We start from the raw sequence: 25,038 nt of genomic DNA, 5'->3' as shown, positions 1-25,038 counted from the left end.
CCCAGCCCTTTTGTATTTTATTTTAGAGACAGTATCTCACTGAGTTGCTTAGCACCTTGCTTTTGCTGAGGCTGGCTTTGAACTTTTCAATATTCCTGACTCAGCCTCCAAAGCTGCTAAGACTACAGGTATTCACCACCATGCTCAGCCATAATCTTGTACCTTGAAAATTTTTTCTTTAGTGTATTATGTATCTTGGTGAATTTCTTTTTTATATATTTATTTTTTAGTTTTAGATGGACACAATATCTTTATTTTATTTTTATGTGGTGCTGAGAATCGAACCCACTGCCTCACTCACGCTAGGCGAATGCCCTACCACTTAAGCCACATCCCCAGCCCCTGTATCTTGGTGAATTTCATAGCTCTCTTTTATGTATCTTAACCACTCTTTCTTATTTTTATTAAATGTTATATAACAAGCTCACACATTTATCAAAAATAGAAACTAAAGAATTATTTTATCTTCTCCTTTCTCATCCTCCTCAGACAAATAGATACATGTCTTGTAAATTCTATTTCCATATTTCCTCTTGATTCCTTTTGTTATTTCTCTGTTGCTTTTGTTCTTTTTAAGTTTCCCATTATTTCTCACCCAGTCTTCTGCAACACCATTTTGGGTGTTTTTTGTTTGTTTGTTTGCTTTCATTTTTTAATTGTATTTACTTCATTTCTAATTTTTTTAAATTGTTTTTTTTAGTTATACCTAACAGTAGATTATATTTTGACATATTTACACAAACATGGAGTATCTCTTATTCTAATTAGAATCTCAATCTTGTGGTACATGGTGTGGAGATTCACTATGGTATATTCATATATGTACATAGGAAAGTTATGTTAGATTCATTCCACTGTCTTTCCTATTCCTATCCCCCTTCTTTCCCTTCATTTCCCTTTGTCTAATCCAGTGAACTTCTGTTTTTCCCCTTATACCCCACCTTGTTGTGTGTTAGCATCCACATATTGGAGAGAACATTCAACCTTTGGTTTTGTGGGATTGGCTTATTTCACTTAGCACAGTAGTAGTCTCCAGATCCATCCATTTAGCAGCAAATGTCATAAAGTCATTGTTTTTATGGCTGAGTAATGTTTCATTGTGTATATATACCACATTTTTTTTAACCATTCATCTGTTGAAGAGCACCTAGGTTAGTTCCATTGTGCATTGAGTTGCTATAAACATTGATGTGGCTACATCATTCTTATATGCTGACTTTCAGTCTTTTGGATGTATTCCAAGGAGTGGAATAACTGGGTCAAATGGTGGTTCCATTTCAAGTTTTCTGAGGAATCGCCAACTCTCGCGACTAAAACACTCAGGGGTAACTCCAAGGGAACTGGGCTGCGTGATATAACCACGCAAGAGACAGAAATACCTTTTCCTTTGGGGTTGCTGTGATGGCTCCTCTGACCTTAAGGGACCGCAGGAAGAGAGAGAGAGAGAGATAAAGAGAGAAGCCCACACATGCTGACCCCTTTTATTGAGGAGAAGCTATTCAAATGAGGCAAGGGGTCAGGTTTCAAGGGGCTGAGTCTAGCTTAATGATGCCTGCTTTCAGCAGGTTGACTGACATCTAGGTAGGCCATACCAAAGGGCACAGTAAAATAAGGGGTCACACAAAAGGTGTTTCCATGGAACATTCTATCCCAAACAGGACAAGGGGTAATATTATAAAGGAACAGGTAAGCATAGCTCCACTCATGGGGATGTAGGAAGGCACACCCATGCACGAAGACCCAAGAAGGGCGGGGCAGTCTAGTGGCATGGCTGCTGCATGACTGCCTCAATCACCCAGCTGGGGAGTGACTCAGTCACATGCAAGGTTGGTCTCCCACATCCAATTCCTTTCCCAAATGGTTGCACCAATTTGCAGTCGGACCAGCAATGTATGATTGTACCTTTCTCCCCACATCTTTGCCAACATTTATTGTTACTTGTATTCTTGATTGTTGCCATTCTGACTGGAGTAAGATAAAATCTCAGTATAGTTTTCATTTGTTTTTCTCTAATTGCTAGAGATGTTGAATGTTTTTTCATAAATGTGTTGACCATTTGTATTTCTTCTTCTGTAAAGTGTCTGTTCAGTTCCATTGCCCATTTATTGATTGTGTTATTTTTGTTTATTTGTTTGTGTGTGTGTGTGTATGTGTGTGTTAAGTTTTTTTGAACTCTTTATATATCCTGGAGATTAATGCTCCATCTGAGGTTTAGGTGGCAAAGATTTTTCTCCCATCCTGTAGGCTCTCTCTTCATGTTCTTGATTGTTTCTTTTGCTGTTAAGAAGCTTTTTAGTTTGATACCAGCCCATTTATCGATTCTTGATTTTACTTCTTGTGCTTTAGAAGTCTTGTTAAGGAAGTCAGTCCCTAAGCCAATGTGATAGTCTTGGGTCTGTTTTCTTCTAGCAGGTGCAGGATTTCTGGTCTAATGCCTAGGTCTTTGATCCACTTTGAATTTTGTACAGGGTGAGAAATAGGAGTTAAATTTCATTTTGCTACATATGGATTTCCAGTTTTCCCAGCACCATTTGTTGAAAGGCTATCTTTTCTCCAATGTATGTTTATGTTTATCTCATACTTTGTCTAGTATGAGATAACTGCATTTGGGTTTGTCTCTGTGTCTTCTATTCTGTTCCATTGGTCTTCATATCTGTTTTGGTGCCAATATCATGCTGTTTTTTTGCAATACCATTTTGGTCAATGTCTCTATTTTCCATTTTGGTCCCTACTGACCCATCACTATATTGCCCCTAGAGTAGAAGTTTTAAAATTTTAAGTTGATTATGGCATTCACTTTGCTAAGCTCCTTCATTGGCTTTTTTAGCCTTCAAAATAAATACCAAACTAATTAGCAGAACCTCTTTTCTTGCCAAATTTCCCATATACCACCGCATATATCCAGTGCTGCAGCCAAACCTAAATGCCTGAGCACTTCATGCTGTTCTTTCTTCCTATATATATCTCCCCTCTGCATATTGCTAAGTTCTATATAATGTTAATAATTCAGTCAAAGGGGCTGGAGGTGTTACATTCTAACTCAGTGTTAGAATGCATGCTTAGCGTACATAGGGCCCTGGATTCAATCCCAGCACACACACACACAAAAAAAAAAAAAAAAAAAAAGAAAGAATTTGTCAGATACATAAAAGATGTCTATAATCAAAAAGACAGAAAATAAAAAAATATTTATGTGGAAATGGAGGAATTGGAATCCTCATACACTGTTAATGGAAATATAAAATGATGCAGCTATTGTGAAAACAGTTGGTGGTTCCTCAAAAAGTTAAACATAGGAGCTGGGGCTGGGGCTCAGTGGTAGAGCGCTGGCATGCACGAGGTAATGGATTCAATCTTCACTCCCACATAAAAATAAAATAAAGGTATTGTGTCCATATACAACTAAAATAAATAAATATAAATATATATATGTATGTGTGTGTGTATGTGTTAAAAAATGGAAATCAGCTGAAGTTGGTAAAAAATAAGAGTGGACTTACTAAACATTTATTCCAGATAACCTATAGCAGGGCTATTTTTCAAAATCAGAAGTGAATCAGAAGTCTTGTTTAGATTCACAAAAGTGAAATGAAGAGGTTTGTGGATGTATTTGGGGGCAGGAGAAGTGTTTTATTTCTATTTTTTGATAGAGTAGTATTTCTTTGTTTAAGCTAAACAATAGAAATACATATATATCAGTAATTAATTGTAATTTTAAAATTTAACCTTTTGTGGTAAATCACTGAATATTTTGCAGCCTTACTTTAGGCATTTGCTTGATAATTTAGACTATACTTGATGGCTTGTTGGGTGTTGAATCAGCTAAAGACACCGCTTACCAGTAGAAAAATATCAAATAACATTAGGGTCACCACATTGATGTAATTAATTTCAGAAATGCACTAGGTCTTTTGTGTGTTGTTAGCCAGAGTTCATTCACTGAAATTGAGAGCTACAATCTCAAAGAGGAAAGAGAGAAGAACTGATATTCCTCCAGTTTTCTCAGGGGCTTCACATAATTTATTTATTTATTTATTTATTTTAGGTGTAGTTGGACACAATACCTTTTATTTTATTTTATTTTTACGTAGTGCTGAGGATCGAACCCAGGGTCTCGCACATGCTAGACGAGTGCTCTACCACTGAGCCCTTCACATAATTTTTCTCCTTAATTTACTTTTTTTTTTTTTTTTTAGAATTTTTAATATTTATTTATTTATTTTTATTTTTCGGCGGGCACAACATCTTTGTTTGTATGCGGTGCTGAGAATCAAACCCAGGCCGCACGCATTCCAGGTGAGCGCGCAACCGCTTGAGCCACATCCTCAACCCTAATTTACTCTTTACTATACAAATCAGTACCCATCTTATAAGTGGAAGGCCTGAAGACTGAGAAAATAAAGTGACTTGCCTAAATTTTTGTCATTAGTTAAGTGGTGGAAACCAGTCATTCTGACTCTTAAATACTTGGAACCCCCCAAATCATATGATGATTAAAATGAATCTGCTGTATTTGTGTGTTTATTTAAAACCACATAAAGTATTCAAAACAAAACTGCTATCTGTTGCTGAATGATATTTTATTAGCTTAAAAATTTGGGCCTGCCCTTAGCATTAATAAGCTTCAGCAGTAGTAACAAGATTTTCATTCACTGGTAGGGAAACTTTCTTATTTTAAAAAATGCAATTAGGAAGGGCATCTACTTCTTGGGAGCTGCAGTGACAGCAGGCTTCTCTTCACGAGTGATGGGAATGGTACGCTCAGGGCCAGAGGCCTGTTTCCTTGGTCCATTCACAGTGAGGACTCCATCAGATGACAGGGATGAAGTAATAGTGAGAGGATCCACATCAGCTGGGATTCGGTATTTCCTGTGGAACTCCCTGGAGATGAAACCGTGTTCATCCTAATCCATGAGAAGAAAGAAAGAAGCAAAGAAGTAAAAAGAAGAAATAATATCAGTTGCCCAAAACTCAGATATCTCATTCCCCTTAGGGGAGACCAAAAGCCATAACAACATGAGAGAATAATAACAACAACTTTTCAGGTTTATGGCTAGGATAAGGTTGCCTAGAGGGTCACTCCTACAAGTATTTACTCACACTTAAATATTTTTAAACCAGAATTTGTTGAGAAACCTGCAACAGCCTCAAATTAGTTCTTTATAACACTGAAGCACTGTTATATTTAGGGGTATTTTACAAAGGTTTAGATCAATGTTGGCTAGGCCTACAAGATTTGGAATCTCATTCTGACATTGAGAATCTGAGTCCCTGAGGAAACCCAGAAATTGTCCAGACTCTTCAGGAATGTTCCAGATACACAGGACTGCTGCTTAAAAACAACCAACAACAACAACAACAAAAAACAACTCCATGGAGACTGACCCGGTCTGAAATCACATGAGCAAAACTGAAACAGCCTGAGGACATTAAGTTATACAAATTTTGAAAAGGTTCTGAGTTATCATTAATTGTTCAGAAGCAATTTTTAAATTTTCAGAAAGTCATGGAAAACCATTGCATGTTTCAGAATCCCCCTGCAAGAGTTATTGACCCTAAACAGGCATGGTGGCACATGCCTACAATCCCAGCTAGTAGGGAGACTGAGGCAGGAGGATTACAAGTTCAAGGCCAGCCAGCCTGGACAATTTAGCAAGACATTGTCTCAAATTAAAAAAAAAAAAAAATTAAAGAGCTGGAGACTACCTCAGTGATAGATTACCCCCTGGGTTCAATCTCCAGTGATAAAATAGAAAAACAGTTGACTATAAACTTTATGCCTGCTGAATCTCAAACATCTAAATAAACTTTCAATTAACTGATTTCCTCATCCACCTACAAGGGATTAGGTGCTGATAAGCTTTGAAAAGTAGGCAAACCAAGTAGTTTAACATTCAGATGGGCTTAAGAGAAATGAATTCCTGAACATCTAAAAGAAAAGTCACAAACTCCAGTGCCTTCAGGATGAATGTAGTTTATGTAATTATGTAAAGCAACCAAGTGTCAAGACAACACTATGCCTAAGGCAATGGTTCTCAGTCTTGGCTATAGATTAAAATTACCCAGGGAACTTTAAGAAATGCTGATTCCTGAATTACACCCCCTAAAAATCCTGATTTAATTAGTCTGGGGTATGCCTGAACCTTGGAATTTAAAAAAATTCTCATGATCCTAATGCAGCCAAGGTTGAAAACCCCTGGCTTAAATGGGGAGTGAACATCCTATCCAAAGCAATCAGAACAACAAAGGCTATTTCTCTGGGCAAACAAAACAAGTTTATCCCTAATTTAGTTTTCTAGTCTCAGAGGCTGATGGCAGTACCTGGTGTACAGGATACACTGAATGAGCATAAGGAAAAAAAACTCCATACCTGGCGCTCTTCATGCTTGCCATGCACCTCAATCACATCTCCCAGCACCTTGACCTTGAGTTCCTCTGGGGAGAAGTGCTTCACATCCAGGTTGACAGAGAACCTGTCCTTCTCCATACGCATCTAGAAACAGCAAGGGAAGTGAGTAGGGAAAAGAAAAGATGGCAAGAATGTTGATTACACTGGTGCAGTCTCATCATTCTGCAGACTTGCTTTCTATCTAGGTATTTCATCTTCCTCTTGTGTTTTAAAAATAACTTTTGAATAAACATGGCTCTCTGGCTCAGGGTAGCCACCACAGTGGTACCCAAGGCCTACTTCTTGGCCACAGGCCCAAACTTTATTTAGGTACACAGGAAAGAATACTGACCACCTAGGAGACCAGTCACAAGGATGGATGTGGGCCTGGCTTCTGCTGCCTTGCTGACCCAGTGCCTGGCTTTGTCATTTGTCTATGAGACAAAGGCCCCTTCTTTTTGCTCAGTTCTCTGCCAAATTTCCCACCCACTCAATCTGGAATGTTCTGTTGATCCTGCCTGTCCTTTCAAAGCCCTTGCCCACTCAGCTGCTGTTTACTCACACTTAAATATTTTTAAACCAGAGCTTATCTATGATAGCCTCTGTTCACCACATTTTCCCACCCTCTTAGGATAAAAGGGGGTCCTAAGACTGGACCCTGGTTATTTCCATATAAGGGCTGGCTCCAGGCCACTGCCCTGCCACAGCCCTAAGGCACCTGGAAAATCATAAAGAGAGAACAGAATGAAAGAAAACAGTTGACTGTTATCTCCAGCTCCACTCAGTGGGGATGAAGAGCTCAGGATGAGATAGGTCTCCCTGGGCTCTAGAACTTCATAATAAAATCTGCTAGGAGTATGAGATATTAGCAGAGATGAGCAAAGGAGTTTGAAGACAGCTTTTTCCTTGTAGATCATTATAAATCAAACCAAAAAGGTTATCCTGCTTCAAAGGGAACAGAGGATGATCTTCACTGTGTATTTTTTTTTTAAATCTAATAAATAGGATACAGAGGAGCATCAAATAGAAACAGGTGCCTGGGGGAAGGAAGCATTACTAACCCCACTTTTTTTCAATTCTGGACACATGTGCCTAAATGGCTTAGGCAGGGGGAAAAAAAGAAAAATAGAGAATATTCAGGAGATTCCAGGAAGGGCTCCTGTCCTGGCAAAGGGGAGACTCACCTCTGAGAGTCCAGTGTCAATCCAGCTGGGTGCCCGCAAGAAGGAGGGTGGCCGAAGGTAGAAGGGGCTCAGGGAAGTGGATGTTGAGAAGAGGTCAGACTCCAACAGGTGCTCTCCGAAGAACTGGTCAAAGAGGCGGCTGGGAGAGTGGAAAGGAAAGAAGGGGCGCCGGATCCAGGGGTGGTGAATGGCGATGTCCATGGCTGCTAAGTGAATGCAGGGGTCAGCTGGCTAGTCAGCTCCTTCAGCTGCAACTACAGCCAGCCCCTTATATATGCAGTCTTGTGAAGCTTCTGGAATGGTGATGTCAGGGGTTTTATTATCCCCGCGCACCGCCAGTTCATGGAGACTTGTGATCGGGGATTTGGCAGTGTGACACATACCCGGTACTCACTGAGCTAAGAAAAGAGAAACACAAACACGTCTGAGCTGGCCAGTGACTTGTCATGGTCTTGTTTCACTGGATTTCTGTCCACACCCAGTGGCACCCACCCCCATCCTCTGTTCTCTAGATCTGGACAGAGTCAGGAATCCCAAGCAGGCGCTGGCCGGCCCCTCCTCCTCCCTTCCAGTACTGCATGCCAGGGGAATTGAGCCAGCAACTATCTTGGGCCTGGGCAGGGACTGGAATCTTCCTAGGCTGGGCCCCAGGGACATTAACTCTTTGTGGGTCCCTGGGGGAGAGCAGTGAATGCCAATATGTCAGTAGCAAGCATATACTGGGTGCCCTGGGTTGACCTGGTTTCAGGAGAAGACCCTGACAATCTGGGCAGTGCTACCAAAAAAGGGCAGTAAAGTTTCTCATAACTTTTATGCTGTGGGGCTGGCATAACATTAAATCCAGAGTGTTTATTAAGCATCATGCATGTTACTTAAGCCTGAGGAGAAAAGGTGATGTGGAAATGTGCAAACTGTTGGTGAGGGTCTCAGCTAGGCCCCTCAGCTAGGTGAGGGTCTCAGCTAGCACCAGCTCCCCTCCCCAGCTCACTCCAGGGTCAGGACTCCCAGCTGTCCTCTCAGGCCCCCTGCGACAGCTGAAGCGTGTGCAGAGGAGGGGACTGGGGGTCTGGGTCAGGCGGCGTTGGTCACACCCTCATCACTGCACTCGGGGCCCCTGCTCCCTGCCCTCCCCGCAGAGGCTCCGCACTATTTTGGGTGGTGTAGACCCCGCCTCCGCCTCCGAGTGAGCACTAGCTCTCTGGGCAGCTGGAGGGGTCGCGTTGCGCCTGTTGGGGCCGCACCTCGGAGCAGGACTGCAGCAGCGATTGCCGCCATGTCGGGCCGCTCAGTGCCACATGCCCACCCGGCCACCGCCGAGTACGAATTTGCCAACCCCAGCCGCCTGGGTGAGCAGCGCTTTGGCGAAGGTATGGGCCGGTCGCCACCCCAGTGCCTCCCACCCCCACTTCCCGATATTCTGGGCTGACCTCCCAAAGTTACTGGCTTCCACCCCACTTCAGGCTTAACTGAACTCCTGGGGCAAGCCATCTCCCACTCAGACTCCCCGCTCACCCCCCTCAACCAGGGCTCTCTTCCCTCCCTACTGACTTCAGGACAGGCATGGGGCCCTGCAGTGCTTTGATACCTGCATCTTTCCTTTCTTTGTGCGCTTCCCTGAGTCCCTTCTACCCACCAAATCCTGGCTTGGCTTCCCTGCTCCACTGCAGTTTCATTTCCTTTCAACATCTTCCCAGCTGCCTGCCTGGTTCCCCTTCCCTACTTTTGACTCCCCTCCCGGCTCTTCCCATTCCTGAATCTCATGATCTCTCATTTCACCCTTGTGCCCACCTTATCCTCCCTCATCCTGCCTCTTGCCTTCTCTCTCTGCCCTCAGGCCTACTTCCAGAAGAGATCCTGACCCCCACCCTCTACCATGGCTACTATGTCCGGCCTCGGGCCACCCAAGCTGGGGAGGGCAGCAGGGCAGGGGCCTCTGAGCTCAGGCTCAGTGAGGGCAAGTTCCAGGCATTTCTGGATGTGAGCCACTTTACCCCAGATGAGGTGACCGTGAGGACTGTGGACAACCTACTGGAGGTGTCTGCCAAGCACCCCCAGCGCCTGGACCGCCATGGCTTCGTGTCTCGAGAGTTCTGCCGCACCTATGTTCTACCTGCTGATGTTGACCCCTGGCGAGTCAAAGCTGCTCTCTCCCATGATGGCATCCTTAACCTGGAGGCACCACGAGGTGGCCGTCATTTGGACACAGAGGTCAATGAGGTCTACATCTCCCTGCTCTCTGCACCTCCTGATCCAGAGGAAGAGGAGGAAGCAGCCAGAGTTGAATCCTGACTGCCATAGACCCAGCACCCAGCAAGTCCCTTCTACCTCCTGAAGTGATTTGAGCAGCTGCCCACCACCCCAGAGGTAGCAGCATCCTTGGGGGAAGGGAAAGGTGCATGGTCCACAGTGTATGGTTTGGTCTTTTGGGGACGTGTTATAGCATTTGGTTTAGTTCTGGGTGGAACTGAATAAACCCAAATCTTGGGGCCTCGTTTGTGCTGCTCAGTATTCTGTGGCCTGGAAAATGGGATGGGTGGGAAGGAGGAGATCATAGCCAGCTAGACAAAAAGGTCCTGTTATATGTGCTCAACGTCACAGTACCCTGAGCTCACACTTAGATGCTGAGATCACTGCCGGAAGCTAACACTGGCTCCAGATCAAATTCCTAATCATAATTTTCTCACAATGCAACAAAAGAGAGAGTGATCCTGGGAGGGAAAAGGGATATGCCATCCAAACAGCCCAGAGGGCACTGTCTGAGCTGGTGATTAGAGACACAAAAACAAGGGTCTCCAGACTGTCTGGCCCTTTTTGGGTAGGGGTTGGGAAAATGATTTTTGGCTGGGGAGAGTTGCCTAAAGCCCTGGAGTGAATGCTTTGTTTTTCCATACTAAGGTCGGTCCTCTGAAATGGTTTCTGATTCTGATGGTCTGAGTATGCATACATGGGCACAAAAGCCTCCACCGTTGTCACTGAACCCCACAGCCTCCTCATCCTCTGTACAAGGGAGGCCCATGTGAGGAAGCATTGTCTCAAAAAGAGGAATTACTGCATCACTTCACCTAATCCAAGACTAAATGCAGGGATCTAGGTCCCTTACTGTGTTGGTGGTTAGCAGGGAAGAGTCCCTTGTAAGTAAGGTCTTAAGGCTATGGGGATGGTGTGTTCAGGAAAGCCTGGGGGTCTATCCCCATACCTACTCTTTAATCAAGAGGTTGTGCATGTCTATGATTTGGGGAACATTAGAAGATTTCCTTGCCCCAGAGTGTATTTTTTTCCAGATGATGGTAGACACCTGAAATTCTTCCATTTAAGTGATTTTTCTTGACTTTTGGGGGTAACAGACTGATTTGAAAATCTGATGAAACCGTAGATACTCTTCCAGAAAAATGCACATGCTCCCAAATTTGACAATACTGTTTGAATAGTTTCACACAATTTTGGGGATCCATTCATACCCCTTTTAAGGATTGTGGATCCCCAGGATAAGAATCCTCACTTAAAGAATTCAATTATTGATTAAAGGACTGTCTTCCATTAAAGATCAAAATGCACTTAGAAGAAATAATATTATGTTCAACTGTTCATTCATCCATCGATCCATTCGTTCACTCAACAAATATTTATCAAACTCCAATGCACTATGGGGGATATACATTATAAATATGAATTATAAAAATGAAAATCTTTCTTATATACTCAGAAATCTTACCATGTAGTTGAGAAGAATAAAAAAAAGAATTCTAGGGCTGGGGTTGTGACTCAGTGGTAGAGCACTCGCCTAGCACGCGTGAGGCCCTGGGTTCGATCCTTAGCACCACGTATAAATAAATAAATAAAATAAAAGGTATTGTGTCTAACTACAACTAAAAAAAAAAAAAAAATTAAAAAAAAAAAAGAATTCTACTCAGACTTCAACCAGAATACCTTCATATTATTCTTTTATTTATTTATTTGGGGACTGAGGATTGAACCCGGGCCTTATGCCCATTAAGTATGAATGCATATGAACTCCACTATTACATATAATTATAATGCACCAAAAAAATATTTTTAAAAAAGCATGAACTCTGCCACCAAGCTACATTCTCAGCTTTTGAGCTCTGCCTAAAGAAAAGGATTTCTTTTTTTTTTTTTTTAACATTTATTTTTTTAGTACCTGGTGGACACAACATCTTTGTTTGTACGTGGTGCTGAGGATCGAACCTGGGCCGCACGCATGCCAGGCAAGCACGCTACCACTTGAGCCACATCCCCAGCCCAGAAAAGGATTTCTTAAAAGAAAAAATTTAAAGTTATTAATCAACTTCTGGGATTTTTTTTTCCCTTTTTCTTTTCTCATTATTGAAGATTGAACCCACTTCAGGCTTAACTGAAATCCATCTCCCACTCAGACTCCCCACTCACCCCCCCTCAACCAGGGCTCTCTCTCCTTCCTACTGACCTCAGGACAGACATGAGGCCCTTATCCAATATGCAAGGTAAGCATATATTGGGTAAGCACCCTACCACTAAGTTACATCATTAGTCCTTTATATATTTTTTAGTTATAGTTGGACACAATACCTTTATTTTATTTACTTATTTTTATGTGGTGCTGAGGATTGAACCCAGGGCCTCACACATATTAGGCGAGTGCTCTACCGCTGAGCCACAACCCCAGCCGTAGCCCTTTATATTTTTATTTTATTTTGTGACAGTCTCCCTAGTTGCCTGAGCTAGTCTCAAACTGGCCATCTTCCTGGAGTTGCTGGGATTATAGATGTATGCTACCATGTCCAGCTTCTGGGGCAATTTGAATGACAGAGAACTTAGAACTTCATCAAGTAGCCCACTCCATTTTCTTTTCGGACATAACATAAATTCTTCCTTCTGTTCCAAAATCTGCATTTGAGTAACTTCTGTCCATTGGTCTGTTTATGTCCAGAAAACAAATGCAATTATCTTTCACTTGAAAGTCCTTCAAATATTTAAATGTAAATCATATTGCTTTTTTTATGCATCCCTTTTCTGGGAAATTGTGCCTAGTTCTTTCAGCTATACGTTATAGCACTTTCCATACCACATACTACACAGATTTCTTTTGAACACACTGCCATTTGACAGTGTAACTTGAAATTCAACATACAGACCTAAAATTATTATTCCAAGCATGGATTGACTAGAGACTTCAGTAGAATAATCAATAACCTTATTTATCACTCTACATTCCTATTAATATTGCTTAAAACACATCAGGTTTTCTGCCACAAATGCACTGTATGGAGTTTCTGGATATCTAAAAATCTTTTAGGTGCTTTCCTGTAAATTACAGAAGAGGTTGTTGGAAAGGGACCAAATTATGGAAAGCTTCCATAACTGGAATTCTAAAACAGTCGCCCTGGCATCCTCCTGCAATACCAGATACTTGGAAGGCTAAGGCAGGAGGATCATAAATTCAAGACCAGTCTGGACAACTCAGCAAGACCCTGTATCAAAATAAATTAAAAGAGCTGGGGGTGTATCACAGTTGTAGAGCACCCATGGGTTCAATCCCCAGAATCTGAAAAAAAAAAAAAAAAAAAAAAAAAAAAAAAAAAAAGATGCTGGAATTCTATCACGTAGGTAACAGGAAATTACTGATAGTGTTTGTTTGTTTGTTGTTGTCATTGTTTTTTAGTTGTTGATGAACAGAATGCCTTTATTTTATTTACTTTTATGAGATATTGAGGATTGAACCCAGAGTCTCATACATGCTAAGCAAGCACTCTGCCACTGAGCTACAATCCCAGCCCTACTGATAGCTTTTGACTGGGGGGAGTTGAGTAGGTAACAGGATGAAAAGAACACAGTTAATGGTAGACTACAAAATGGTCTGCAGGGCAGGAGCATGTGCAAAGATTGGGGCACAGATAATAATATAAGATAATTACCGGAGAACAAGAAGCAATAATAATAACAACAGCTAAAACTTACTGAGAGCTTCTCATGTGTCAGGCCTTGAGCTAGTGTTTTACATACATATATCTCATTTAATCTTCACCACAATCCTATGAGGTTGTTATTCTTATCCACATTTTTCTAAGAAGATGGGGAGAAGTTCAGAGTCCAGGGTGCTCTGTGGAGTCCAGAGCTGAGGAGGACACTAAAGATGAGGTGAGAATACTAAAAACAAGATTTGTGGGCTTTATATACTTTTGTAGAGCTCATAATTTCAACAGAGGAATTTGCTTAGCTGCATCCTAGTTGCTGGAAAGTGGGGAATGAGTCTAACTTAGAGACAGAAGCCACAGCTGTGTGAAGATTTTGTAGTCCTGAAACTAGGGATGGGGAAGTTAGTGGTCAAGAAATGCTGAGACCATTCCAATCATAGAATCATCTGATTCTATACCAGAAAGCGGATTAGATGATAAATTTATTACCTCTGCTTTACAATCCTGAAAACCTAGTATCTAAAAGTTTAAGTGATTTGCCCACATTAATTCCAATAGCAAGAGAGAATATAAAAGAAATCCGTTTTCCTAAAATTCAGTTTCCAAGACACTCTAGTATTCAAACCCAGATTCTGGACAGAAATCATAAACAATTGGTACCAATTACCTTGGGAATGAAACTCAAATTTGAGAGGTGCTTGGCGAACATAGGGGAGACTCTACTATGGAGGCTATATTTCAAAGGCAGCGTGATCTAGTGGAAAAACTTTCCTAAGGAAATGCAGAGTCCTTTTCTATCTCAGGTTTCTTTTTTATTTGAAGCTGGAAGCTCAAAGTTCATGGTTTCATTAAAAGAAGCCTCAAATCCCGAAGGTGAGATAGCTGTCACCTGGAGCCCTGTATGTTGTTCTACTCTTGGCTGGGAACAGTCACCTGGGAATCATTCCAGCAGGTGACTTCCAAAGTCCAACCTGCTAGGTTGAAATCTGACACTGACAGAGACTCCCTAGGAGCTGCCACGGAAAGCTAAACCAGGAACCAGGAAATGCACAAGCCTCTTTATGTTGGAAAACAGCTGTGCTCCCCGGGAGACCATACGCCATGGGAAACCAGCTCTGCTGCAGGGGAAGCTGGTGAGTAGGGTGGAAGGGCAGAGGGTATCTATCATCTTTGTTGGTATATGTGGGGAATCAGAGAGCCTGGAGATAGTGCCTCCCACTGCCACCTTCCTCAGCCTGGTACCTCCTGGTTCCCACACCAGAGCAGCATCTCCTTCCCACTTAACTCCTTTCAGGAGACCTTAGAAAAGACAGCAATACCCCACTCCAGTGTCCTTAGCAGGGCTGGACATGGTGAATTGGCACTGTTTCTCTTTGTTCTCTTTCTTCCTTTCCCCTTCTCTCCTTTCCCTCCTTCCCCAGGTAATAACAATAGTTGTAGCATTTGAGAGCTTTCTATGCCAGACACTCTACAGTTTCATCTAATTTTCCCAACACTTCTATGAGTAAGTGGTCTTACCCCTCCTCCCACTATATAGCCAGCCAAAAGCTGAGGCTCAGAGAGGTGAGAAGTTAACTTTCTGGCCCTGTGACATGGCCAGAAGCAGGTAAAGCAAGGTTCCAACCCAAGCCTGCCTGACCTCACAACCCATTCTTCCACCACTAGTAATCACAGATCAAGCAGATCAACTTTAGAAAAATGTCTGTTTAAAAGGGTGGAGTGGAAAGGAGAATATTCATGGAATATAACTTTCATACTTATTTGCTATGTGATCTTAGGCAAATCCTTTAATTTCTCTGTGCAAAATATAGATTAACATAACTCTTATTATTTAGATCACTGTTTTGTTTTGAAGAGCAAAGGATATACATAGTATGTGAAAACCTCATACTAAGTTATTTATGGTATTGTAGCTGTTCTTTTGCAGAATTTTCACCATAAACTCCAAGACCTAATACTGACCACTATCATTCTGTAGTCAGCACTAATATTAAGGATGTCTTGTTGATTAAAAAAAAAAAAAAATCCCTATATTTAAAGAGACAAGCAAGGTACATTGGAAAGCAAATAGGACTTAGGGTCAGTAAATTGGATTCAAGTCCTATCCCTACTAATTATTTATTTTCCTTTATTAAACAAATATTTATTGAACATTCTATATATACTGGGCAAAGTGATAGATGCAGAAGACACTGAAAAGAAAAGAAATTTGATCCTTGCCTTCTTGAATAAGTTACCAAAGTTATAAGACCTTAGTTGACCCATCTATAAAATGGGAACAAAAGTATGTGTCTTCCAGAATGTTGTTATCACTGAAAACAAACAAACAAACAAAACACTCTTTAACATATATAGCAAATTAGAATACATTTTTAAAATAAATTAATTAATTTAATAGAAAACACTCTTTATTTATTTATTTATTTATTTTAAATATTTATTTTTTTAGGTGTAGATGGACACAACACAATGCCTTTATTTTCATGTGGTGCTGAGGATCGAACCTGGGTCCCGCCCATGCTAGACAAGTGCTCTACTGCTGAGCCACAATCCCAGCCCCCAAAAAACACTCTTTAAAATAGTGAGATATCTATAAAATAGGACATCTGGTAGACAGAACAGCTTCTAGAGAAGGGGATATAACATCTCATTCACTCCCCATCTTCCCAAGTGTTTATGTTCTTTATTACTGGTTTGTTCATTTCTGATGGTGGTAATTATTGATAGTCATCTTAGCTTTGTTATTGATGCTCATTATAGACAGGAATGTGCATAGTATCTTACATTCACTATTTTATTTAATCTTACAATAGTCCCATGTTTAGATTCTTTCTTTCCTCCCCCTGCCCTCTGCTTTCTCCTCCCTCTCTTCTTCTCCTCCATATTCTTTTTTTTTTTTAATTTTTTTTTTTTTTTAGTTTTCAGATACAATATCTTTATTTTATTTTTATGTGGTGCTGAGGATCTCAGCGCATACCAGGCTACCGCCCGACCAACCGCTTAAGCCACATCCCCAGCCCCTCCTCCATATTCTTTATTGAACTCAAGGGTGGTCTACTACTGAGTTACAACCCCAGCCCTTTTTATTTTTTATTTTGAGATAGGGTCTCACAAAATTGCTCATGCTGGCCTTTAACTTGGGATCTTCTCTTGCCTAGGCCTCTTGAGTTACTGGGATTACAGATGTACACCACTGTGCCCAGCCCCATGATGTTTAGATTCTAATATCATCCTCATTAATGCTCAAATAGAAGACTAGAGAAGTTCAAAACCTTCTGAAGACTTATAGCTAACCTGACCAGTCAGTCTGACTCTAAAACCCATTCTAGAGACACTTTGACATTCTAACCAAATCTATTTTTGTTCCTATTAAAATATTAATAGGATCAGATAAAAATGGTTCTGTTTCTAGTTATCTCAATAAACCTTCAAAGACTTAATGATACTATGACAAGTGAAGATTTTTATTTTACTTATTTATTTATTTACTTACTTACAGTGGTGCTGGGGATTGAACCCAGGCCTTGCACATGCTAGGCAAGCACTCTACCAACTGAACTATATCCCCAGCCCAAAGATTTTTATTTTAAAATATTCTTTGTTGTTGTTTTTTCTCAGATTATAAAAGTAATAGATAAGCTGAGTGTGGTGGTGCATGCCTGTAATCCCAGAGGCTAGGGAGGCAGAGGCAGGAGGATCACAAGTTCAAAGCCGGCTTCAGCAATTTAGTGAGGCCTTAAGCAACTCAGTGAGACCCTGTCTCTAAATAAAATATAGAAAAGGGCTGGGAATGTGGCTCAGTGTTCAAGTACCCCTGGGTTTAATCTCCAGTACAAAAAAAAAAAAAAAGTAATAAACATTCATTACGGAAAATAACCAAGAAAAGAAAATGAGGGGCTGGGGTTGTGGCTCAGTGGTAGAGCGCTCACCTAGCATGTGCGAGACACTGAGTTTGATCCTCAGCACCACATAAAAATAAATAAAATAAAGGTATTGTGTCCAACTACAACTAAAAAAATATTTTAAAAAAAGAAAATGAAAATCAATTTAAAAATAAATAAAAATCAATAAGGCACCCACTCTCCCCTGAGGTACATCCCCAGCCCTTTTTATTTTTTATTTTGAGACAGGTCTTGCTCAGTTTCCCAAGTTGACCTCAAACTTACTATCATGCCTCAACAGCTGGAGTTCTGGAATTACAGGCATGTGTCACTGTGCCCAGCTTCTTATCTTTTTATTAACTTAATAAAAAGTAAAATTTTCATGCTATTAGGTGTTCTCCTGACATCCTTTTTAAAGTGGTTACATGAATTTCCATTGACTGGGGCTGGGGTGTAGTTCAGTGGTAGAGCACTTGCCTAGCTTGTGTGAGGCACTGGGTTTGATCCTCAATACCAGGTAAATAAATAAAATAAAGTCATGCTGTCCATCTACAATTATGTAAAAAACTTTTTTTTTCTTTTTTTAAAGGTAGACTTTTTTAATATTTAGTTTTTAGTTTTAAGTGGACACAATATCTTTATTTTATTTTTATATGGTGCTGAGAATCGAACCCAGTGCCTCACGCATGCTAAGCGAGCATGCTACCACTTCAGCCACATCCCCAGCCCCCCAATTTTTTTTCCATTGACTGGATATACCATTTATTTGGTCAGTAACCAAATATTGAACTTCCTGGTGTTTTCTATTTTTTGAAATTATAAACAATGCTACAAAGAGTAGCCATATTGGCACATGGAGTATTATTTATTAGGATATAGAATTGCTATATTTAAGGCTTTTCATACTTATTTCCAATTGCATTTTGGAAGGATTGAGCCTACTACAACTGTGAGTGCCCATTTAGTTTCCTGAACTCTGATGTAAAAATAAATTGTCACCTATTAACACTCTGGGTTGTATCCAAGCACTGTGCAATATCCAATTTGGAAAGAGGCTCTGTTTACTAAAATTGGTTAGCCCTAGTCATTTTGTTTGTTTACTTATTTATTTTTGCAGTATTGAGGATTAAACCCAGAGGCACTCTGCCCCTGAGCTTCCTTCTAGCCCCCCCCCCTTTTTTTTTGAGTTGGGGTCTCTCTAAGTTTCCCAGACTGTCCTCAAACTTGTCACCTCAGCCTCCCAATTAGCTAGAATTGCAGGTGTATGCTACTGCACCTGGCTAGTCATGTCTTTTGGAATTGATGTTTTTTCTATCCATTTAAATAGAAATAACTAGGAAAGCAGTAAGATAAGGGGCAAGAAATTAAGCGATTCTCTGGCTTCTAGGATAAGACTATTAGTGGGCAGCTGTAACACAAAACAAAAACTGAAGCGGTAGAGGAGGAAGTTGAAAGAGAGAAGTTGTTTTTTCTGCTGAACCACTTACTTGTAGCATTTGGATGAAGTGTAACTGCTCTCAACTCAGTAGGCATCAAAACCAAAAATCACACCAAAACCCAGACCTCTATCAAAAGTATAAGGAAAAATCCTGATTTTTTTCTACAATAATACAGTCAACATAATTTAGAAGTCTGTCTCCTCTCTTTCTTTTCAATTAGCAAAAGAATGAAACTCCCCAGGGAGAGGAGAAATCAGACAGACAAATAGGGTCGGCTGTGGTGAGATTTGGAAATGTACTAGCAAGAAAAAGCAACCGAGTAAGTCCAAAACTATTCAGCCTATTTCCTCAGACAAGTGTTTTTTCTTTGGGTATACATAGACACACTGGCTGCTCTGGGGACCCTAGGGGCTCAGAAATTAATATTAGAGGTCTGTCCTGCAGTGAGGGCAAGCTAGCTGAGTCACTCACCAGATTCAGTGCTCCCTGTGCTGTAGACAAAGTACTCCAAAGGACATTAAAGGTTAAACATCTCTCGCTTTCTGTTAATTAAAAGCAAGGACAGGGAAGCCAGTAGGGAGGTCACTTATTGGAAAAGGACTTTGAGGGGTCCTAACTAATTAGCTCTGACAGCTTTTATGACTCCCAGAATAAAAGTCTCAAGTTGGTAAAGACCCTGAAAAAAAAAAAAAAAATTAGTACAGAAGAAGAAGCAAGAGGGTCTCTGGATCCAGGAATATCCCATTATTTGGCAGGTTTCCCTTACCCTCTGCTGGGATTAGCTTGTTAGACAGTCCCAGAATAGCCCTCAAGCCAGCAACATCCCTGGCATGTAGTGCTGGTTGCCTAAAGCTGTATTTTGGGTTTGGTTATGTCAGTTGTACCAGTCTACCTTCCAGAACCATCCATCTGGGAGAGGTACCCTTGAGAAATGCTTTCAGGCTGAACCTGGCTCAGGATGAATTTTTAGGGAATGTTACAGCGACCACAGAACAAGTAATGAAAGAAGGGAGGTCAGAGATCTTGCACATAGGTGATCTGTTTTTCCTATCACAGGAGCTGCCCATCAACTTTCCAGAAGAAAAAGAAAAAAGGTAACTTTGAGGGAAAGCCCTGGGTAGAGCAAATTAGAGGAGACAAAACAAATGATATCTTAGGAAAGGGCATAAGGGGTGGGCCTGGGGATGTAGCTCAGTTGGTAGAATGTTTGCCTCACATGCACATGACCCTGGGTTCAATCACCAGCACCACACACACACCAGAAAAATAATAATTATAATAAAAAATAATAAAGGAAAGGGCATAAGGGTAAAAAAGACAAGTGGCCTTGGATGCAAAAAAGGAAGATAATACACCAAAGAGAATCTTTAATTTGCTGGGTTCAAGAATAGCCCTGAGTCTGTGGATCTTATTTCTTTTATATTATCTCAGAGTGGCAGGTTGGGGCACTCATTCTTTCATTAATTTAGTAAATATCATGGAGCATTTATATTGAATGTGAGCCACTCTGTGAGGTGGAGGCAGAGAAGCACAAGGGGGGCACGTGGTCTCAGCCCTGGAAGAGCTGAAAATCAAGTTTGAGAGGTAGACTCATGTAAACAAATAATGATAATATTATCTCTTTATATGTAATAGATACTCACTCATGTGAAAGATACAGAAAGGAGAAAGAGTGAGAGGGACTTGATTGAAAGTGGCCCACTGATGTGACTGAGCACTAACCTACCACATAGTAGTCAGTCGGTTTACTAATTTGTCTACCCCAGTAGTCTCTAAGCTCCCTGAAGCAGTAGAAACCGCCTCCTCATGCTTCTATCCCTAAAACGTGGCACAGAGTCTCAACATATATTTATGAAACTATGTCAGGGGCTGGGGAAAATGAGGATGGAAGATATTATGACCAGATGGTGAAAAAGTCAGATGGTATACCCTGCGAAGAAGTTCAGATGTAGGAACAACAGAAGTGAAAGAATTGGGAATGGAGACAGGAAGTGTAGAAGCCCCCCACAGTAGTTTAAACTAAAGATCGGAAAGGGCGGTCTCAGCAGAAACAGAGAATGGAGTTAAGTTGGATTTCTTCCCTGCAGGGAGCCAAGCAAGACGCACATTGAAGAAGCAGCAACAACAGCTGCAGCACAATTGCACAAAGGTAATGACAGGCCTCATTGCCTCTTGGGACTACTCAGACATGGGATCCCAGTACTTATCTTTTTTACCCTGGGACAAACACATCTCAGTCATTTGTAGAATTTGCTGGTTCTGCTTAGCCTCCTCTGTCCCTAAGGAGCAAAGTAAAGGGACCTCAGTCTAGTTTGCTCTGCACTGGCGGTGAGGGGCAAAACCAAGCCAAGCATCATCTTTAATTCTGCCAATTCCTTGCAGGACCATGAAATAAGAGGACACATGTATGAGCAGGTGTTACAGCAGCCTAAATCTCAAAAGAGGAATCAAGACCTCAAGTTGGAGGAGAGCAACTTACATTATGCAGACATTCAAGTGAACAGTCGTACCCAACCACGCTCTGCCAGTGAAGTGAAACACTGGTATTTAGAAAATGCTACAGAGTATGCTACTCTTTGCTTCCCCCAGGCCACACCTCGATATGACAGCAAGAATGGGACTCTGGTGTGAGCCTCCGGAGCAAGAACAGTTTCCATCTTTTTACCACTACTCCTGTGGGGAGAATCCACTGCTTTGGGGAATGAGTGGCCCAGGGATGTTGGCCACATTTTAATCTTAAAGAGCTCCAGAGCCCTTTGGAATTATGGAAGTCTCCAGCCTTTCTCCTAGGCTTCTTATTTGCCATTGTTAGCTTGGAGTTGTGATTAGGTTAGTTATGGGTAAAAGTTCCACAAAAAAAAAAAAAAAAAAGGTTAAGTGAACTGTGCAGGAAGGTAGGCCCTTGACTCCTAACATTGCTCGGGCTCTCAAGTGCGGGGGAAAAAAACAGGCTCATGATGAGCTGATTGCGTTAAGTTTTATTTAATGGTATCACTTTTACACACCTTAAGCTCCAAAGTTGAAGAGGGGGTGCTCTGGAAAACCATTCTGAGCTTTTGCATACAGCCTCCAGGGCTGGCTTGGGCACTTCCCTCAGTGGCGGCGGGATCAAGGGTCCCACACCTAGGGAGATAAATGGGGGCGTGCGCTGAGGCACGGAAGAAGCTTTCTCCAACCACTGGCCACGGGAACTTCAAGTCACCAAACAGCGTGGAGAAACCCGGAAACTCTTCTTGGCTGAACTGGTAGCTATGGCTCCATAGAGCCGCTAAATCAATAAACAGCATGAGGAACAGGCCTGGTCCGTTTTCTGGGGCGGGGTTTTGAAGCGGGTCCCCGCCCAGCAGAAAATTCAACCAATACTAGCACGTGAGCGACCCCATTCTCTGCCCGCGCAGCTGCGGGACTCGGGCGTGGTTTGGCTGAACAGTGGGAGGACTCTCATTGGTTGAAGAAAGGCCCTGGGCGGTGCCGGCAGGACAAGGGTTCAGACTCGCAGGGGGCGTGGCCAGGGGGACAGCCTGATCAAGGCCTGCGGGGGGTGGTGGTCTGATGGGTTGGGAGGCGGGTACGGGACGGTGGGGGCGGAGTCGGGGTTGGCAGGTGGTAGAGTCCGGGTCCCAGGCGTCCGGGGCGCGATCTAGCAGGGGCGGGCTCGGGCCGGCTGGAGGCGGGGTCCGGAAGTCGGGGGCGTGGAATCAGGGCCGGACCGGGCCAGCTCGTGCTGGCTACCGGAGGGCGGAGCTGCGGGGACGCCTCCGTGTTACCATGGCAGCGGTAACGCCGCGGCGACGCCAGAGAAAGCACAGGCCGAGTCCAGAATGGCTGGGGACCGAGATGCTGAACCAGACATACCGGTACTTTGAAAGGTAGGTGCTAAAAGTGACTGGTAACTGGAAATGAACCAGTTACCACGAATGAACGTCCAGATCGGGTCGAGCGAGGGGGAGACGGTGGGATGAGAAGAATGAGATGGATTCCTCTCTGAGCCCTGGAGATTCTTAGTGTGCAGTTTCTGTTTTAGACTTCAAGAGTTTAGAGACGAGGGGTGTCGCGCTTCCCCTTCTCAGCCTGCACACCTTTCTACCCAAATGTCGCTGACCCTCTGTTGGTCCCTAAGAGGGATTAATCTCTGAAGGTGGGTAAGAGTAGTGAAAATGAAATCCCAGCACAAAAAAGTTGGTAAGAATAGTATCAACCTCAGAGAGTGCTTGTGAGAATTTAAAGGACTAGCAACAGTGTATACGTACTCGAGTGTTGGCTGCCACTATCATTATCACCATTATTATTTTACTGGCTTGTTCTCCTTGTGCTTTGGTGCAGACCTAGGTAGTGCAAGTAGATTTATACAATGTGGACCAGGGGGCTGCCGCCACTAATTGTTGGAGCAACTCCCTACCCTATTTTCTTTCTTTTTTACGTTTTAATTATACATAATGGTGGTATTTGTTGTTACATATCAGTACATGCACCCAATACAACAATATAATTTGGCTAATATCCCTCCCCAACACTACCTCACAACCCCATGGTCCCTTTTCTCTGTTTCACCATCTCCCTTTGCTTTTTATTCTATCACTCCCCACCTTTCTTTTCCTTTTCCCCCTCTAGCTTCCACATGTGTGAGAAAACATTCAACCCTAGAGGTTTTGAGTTTGGCTTATTTCACTTAAAATAATGATGTCAAGTTCCATGAACTTGAAAATGAAATGATTTATTTCATTTTTCTTTATGCCTACCCTATTTTCTATATGTTAGCTTGGGGGGTAAAAAAAATTATCCCTAATTCCAAGGTTTACTCTGTAAGCTTGAAGTGCTGTATACACATTTCTACATTAGAATTATACGTTTTGGAGTTAAGGATGAATTCTTGGAATTAAAGAATAAATGCCAAGAAGCAAAGCTTCCAATATTTCTCCTAATTATCTTCAGAATATACATTATGGCCCTTGGCTGATAAGTGAATGAATGAGGGAAATGGATAGGAGACATTGCTCTTCATTACTATGAAATCTTAAGTAACTGGAATTTAAAATGCCATTGGCATAGCTCTGTTGTGATTATAATACCTTAGGCTAGATTTCTTGCTAACCAAGGTATTATTTTGGTATTTCAAGATGCTTAAGATAGGTTTGGGGGACAGGGCCTGATCCAACTAGTTGTTTTAGCTTATGGAATTTCTTTCTCTTCCTGAATATTTGCCTATTTCTTTCTTTTCCTATTTTAAGGTGGCTCTGATTTGGCCTTCTGGGGACTCTGAAGATGGGAACTCAAGTGATTATGAGATTCGGTAACTCCTTGGTGCCAGCAAAGCCCTCTGTAAGTCTGTGGTGCACTATTGAGAGGAATGTGATGACATTACTGGAATTTCAGGATACCTCTATATCTGGTGGGATTTCTCCACTAGAACTCACATTCTGGAACAGAATTTTTATGTTTGCCTTCTTTTCTTGTTTCTCCTTATGGAAATTCTAGCTCACATAAGCCTTGATTCATCATCTTTTTCTGAAATTAATAGTCAGACAAAAGTTGAAAAACTCTAGCAGTTAATAAGAACATATGCATTGTTTAAAAGACATAAAGTTTGACTTAGAAATAACATATATTAATTACAAAGTATTTGATAAATATCAAAAAGAAGTTAAAAAAAATACACCAGGCCACAAGTTGTACATCCAGAAGTAAACATTGTTCATATTTTGGAATATATTTGTCTAATCTTTTTTTCTTTATAAATGTTCTACATGAGATCATATTATGTACAAGTTTAAATTTTTTTTTTCTTCTGGTATTGGAGTTGAACCCAGAATAGTTCTACTATTAAGCCACATCCTCAGCCGTTTTTATTTTAAGACAGGGTCTTGCTAAATTGTAGAAGCTGGCCTCTATCTTATGATCTTCCTGCCTCAGCCTCCCAAATAGCTGGGATCATAGCTTATGAGCCAGCTTTTTGACTTTGCTTTTTTTTTCACGCCATGTTTCTTTCTTTTTCTTTTCTTTCTTTTCTTTTCTTTTTTTTTTTTTTTTTTTTTTGGTACCAGGGATTGAACCTAAAGGTGCTTAACCACTGAGCCCCAGCCCCAGTGCTTCTTTTATTTATTTTTTATTTTTGAGACAGGGCCTGGATAAGTAGCTTTAGGGCCTTTCTAAGTTGATAAAGCTGGCTTTGGACATGGTGATCCTCCTGCTTTAGCTATCCCAGGCTACTGGGATTACAGGTGTGCACCACCATGC

The 25,038-nt window shown here is 41.6% G+C and overlaps 3 protein-coding genes across 5 annotated transcripts; 2 read left to right on the top strand and 1 right to left on the bottom strand.

Annotated features, from left to right (window-relative positions):
• Window positions 1-4,561: 4,561 nt before the first annotated feature.
• On the bottom strand, window positions 4,562-8,077 carry Cryab (crystallin alpha B). Its single transcript, XM_076846419.1, has 3 exons — window positions 7,573-8,077; window positions 6,371-6,493; window positions 4,562-4,904 (listed from the first exon to the last, which is right to left on the bottom strand). The coding sequence occupies exons 1-3, from the start codon at window positions 7,771-7,773 to the stop codon at window positions 4,701-4,703; spliced, it is 528 nt and encodes a 175-aa protein (XP_076702534.1). The 5' UTR covers window positions 7,774-8,077; the 3' UTR covers window positions 4,562-4,700.
• A 632-nt stretch (window positions 8,078-8,709) lies between these two features.
• Hspb2 (heat shock protein family B (small) member 2) lies at window positions 8,710-10,066 on the top strand. 3 transcript variants are annotated; one of them, XM_076843782.1, is made up of 2 exons: window positions 8,710-8,918; window positions 9,569-10,066. In XM_076843782.1, exons 1-2 carry the CDS (start codon window positions 8,846-8,848, stop codon window positions 9,859-9,861), a joined length of 366 nt encoding a protein of 121 aa, XP_076699897.1. In that variant the 5' UTR covers window positions 8,710-8,845; the 3' UTR covers window positions 9,862-10,066. The 3 variants fall into 3 exon arrangements, with proteins under 3 accessions (XP_076699897.1, XP_076699896.1, XP_076699895.1); XM_076843781.1 differs by having other exon boundaries at window positions 8,710-8,939; XM_076843780.1 differs by having other exon boundaries at window positions 8,715-8,939; window positions 9,407-10,066.
• A 4,519-nt stretch (window positions 10,067-14,585) lies between these two features.
• Window positions 14,586-22,023, top strand: C2H11orf52 (chromosome 2 C11orf52 homolog). The gene is made up of 4 exons (XM_076841878.1): window positions 14,586-14,617; window positions 19,861-19,898; window positions 20,892-20,953; window positions 21,187-22,023. Exons 1-4 carry the CDS (start codon window positions 14,586-14,588, stop codon window positions 21,433-21,435), a joined length of 381 nt encoding a protein of 126 aa, XP_076697993.1. The 3' UTR covers window positions 21,436-22,023.
• Window positions 22,024-25,038: the final 3,015 nt, after the last annotated feature.

The sequence above is a fragment of the Callospermophilus lateralis genome, chromosome 2 (assembly GCF_048772815.1).
Source record: "Callospermophilus lateralis isolate mCalLat2 chromosome 2, mCalLat2.hap1, whole genome shotgun sequence".
NCBI classification, from domain to species: domain Eukaryota; kingdom Metazoa; phylum Chordata; class Mammalia; order Rodentia; family Sciuridae; genus Callospermophilus; species Callospermophilus lateralis.
This window is presented reverse-complemented; position numbering and strand designations above follow the sequence as displayed.